Source organism: Montipora foliosa, chromosome 3 (assembly GCF_036669935.1).
Source record: "Montipora foliosa isolate CH-2021 chromosome 3, ASM3666993v2, whole genome shotgun sequence".
NCBI lineage: Eukaryota > Metazoa > Cnidaria > Anthozoa > Scleractinia > Acroporidae > Montipora > Montipora foliosa.
In genome coordinates this window covers 51,183,158-51,185,657 of record NC_090871.1, presented here as the reverse complement: position 1 = coordinate 51,185,657, position 2,500 = coordinate 51,183,158, and the positions used below count along the sequence as shown (strand labels likewise).

Below are 2,500 nucleotides of genomic sequence, written 5' to 3'. Positions count from 1 at the left end.
ATGATTTAAAACGGTATGTCTGGCGCTTTTGAAACGACAAGGATAATAAAGATATGTTAAAATAGCATTTTAGCAGGTGTTTGATAATTTCAATGTGAATCTCCGTAAAAACAAAGGGTTTCTAACTTCTATTCCATGTATTCCTATTCCGGAATACGGTCAATCGAACGCGAAATGAAATGATTCATTTGAAAAGCTCTTGGCGGTTTCTTTTGAACTTTTTCATAGAGCCAAATGGTATTTCAATGAAAAGTTGTCACTTACTTAAATCGATCATTTTATACTGATCTTGTCTTCAATTTGTCCAACTTTTGTCGTGATGATGAACGTAAAATCCCAAGAAGCCTAAGCCGGTTGCTTAAAGCCCTTGAAAGGTGAGTATACTCTGCCAATTGACGGAAGGCACTTAATTAATGATGAATCCCAACAACACAAAAGAAATCTACAGAAACGTTACGAACTCACATTTGGCATCTTTTTGCCTGGAGGAGTCAGGCTTAAATTGGGATTCAAATCAGCCGATATTTGCTTTGAGTTTAGTGGCCATTGGAGTGATACTACAACCCATCATCGTGCTGTTGAACGTATCAGTGATAATAGTGGTGAAACGGAGGAAAGAACTGCAACAGAACTATTACATTTTGCTGGCTAGTATGGCAATTGCCGACCTTCTGACAGTTGTTATGATGTTGCCTCTTTTGGTGATCGCAACCTTACTTATTTTCGGGCAAGTTTCATTTGAAAGAGTCTGCGTCCTTGTGGCAATAAATAGAAACGTAATGGCATGTATGATGTTTTCGTCCATTTACCACCTAGCGACTGTTGCCTGGGATATGTACGTGGCCGTAAAAAAATGGAAAGACTACAAAGTAATTGTGACCAAACGTCGCCTCAAATGCCTAGCAAAAGTCTGCTGGACAGCAGCGGTTGTCACAACAGTTCCAGGAACTATAATGGATCTGAAGACAACAAAACTACTAGTTGTTAATCCTTCGATTATCTACAGAGGTTTCATTGCCATTAGCACAATGACTAGCATCATATACTTCTATGTTTTGATATACTTGACACTGCGCAAGCGAAAGGCCGATCCAACAACTCGAGTCACCACTCTTGTTCAAGCCAAACTCCAACACAGAGTTGCAAAGACCACTGCCCTGATAACAGTGGCACTTTTGGTATCAATGATTTTACCAGCTGCAATGAGCCGTATCCGACTGATTTATCCCGCTTACCGAGCAATATTGACATTGATGATAATGGGAATAGCTTCCACGGGCCAGTTAAATGCGGTATTCAATCCGCTTCTTTACTGTTACAGGGATCGTCGCTTCAAGAAAGCAGTGCTAGAATTACTGAGAATTAAAAAACCTCGAGTAATTTACCCTGTTTCTTCCCCTAACCCGCAGAAAAATGCACAACGAAGTCGCCGGGCGAAACCCAGGGAAAACCGGTCTCAATCCCTCACAAAATCGTCATCGTGCCATCTATCTGACGGCCGAATCCGCAAAAAGCTAGTGAAAAGATCGATGTCATCTCCAGCCTTCTCACTTTAATTCATTGAAATCAGTTCAAGCGTTCCAAAATTGGGAATGGACAGCCATAAACATGATAACACTCAGTCAGCCGGGAGCCTGTCAAACTACAATCTTGTCGACTGATCAACCAATGCATGCCTCCCGACTCGGTAAATTATGTTATCTAGATATAAATATGTTTAAAGGGTTTTATTGTAAAATACACAACGAAACGCAATATGCGCAATGTATAGAGAAGACGCCGATGTCAATCTGTAAAATACGTAATATACGCAATATGTGCAATACACTTTATTTTATCAGCCGTTAACTTTCAAAATGTCAAACAGCGCATGCTCACTGTTCCCACGAGGTTTCTCCTGTAAACACCTGCAAAATAGATGTGTTTTGTGGTAAGTGTTTTCAACATTAATCGCCTTTCATCTTTGACTATCCTCTGTTATATGCCGCTGTGCATTGACACAAATGTTTCCTTGATGGTTTATATTTAAGGTCGACATTTTTGTAAGTATATGGACTATATACTAGGGCCAAATTTTACATAGATGTTGCATCCAGTGTTTTTTTATATTTTTTTTACCATTTTAACTCGATGGGCCTGTTCCTGTTGATGTATTGATGCACCAAAGACAGGAAGCACAGATATTTTACAACAGAACGGACTGCTTTTACTTTTCCTACATTCATGTTGAAATCAATATAACGAACTATCAGTTGTAACAGTTCGGGTTTTTCCCCAAGCAACGAAAATAAACAATTCAGAACACTTCAGCGTGGCTAATAGATAGGGCCCCATTAGAGGTTGTCGAGATAGGGGCTATTTAGGTAAAACATTATAGGGATACGGAATATTTGGTGGAAAAATTAACGGGCTACGGGATATTTAAAAAAGAAATTCTAGGATATCGAATATTAAAGTTGTCTCTTTTTAAAAGAATAAATGGTCTAAACTAGGGTCATTG

The 2,500-nt window shown here is 39.2% G+C and overlaps 1 protein-coding gene across 1 annotated transcript; it reads left to right on the top strand.

The window, feature by feature from the left end:
- Positions 1-416: 416 nt before the first annotated feature.
- On the top strand, positions 417-1,556 carry LOC137996084 (adenosine receptor A3-like). The gene has a single exon (XM_068841521.1). The coding sequence runs from the start codon at positions 417-419 to the stop codon at positions 1,554-1,556; it is 1,140 nt and encodes a 379-aa protein (XP_068697622.1).
- The last annotated feature ends 944 nt before the right edge of the window (positions 1,557-2,500 follow it).

Excerpts from the sequence above, each read along its gene's own strand:
- LOC137996084 (XM_068841521.1), top strand. The coding sequence starts at position 417 with ATGAATCCCAACAACACAAAAGAAATCTACAGAAACGTTACGAACTCA.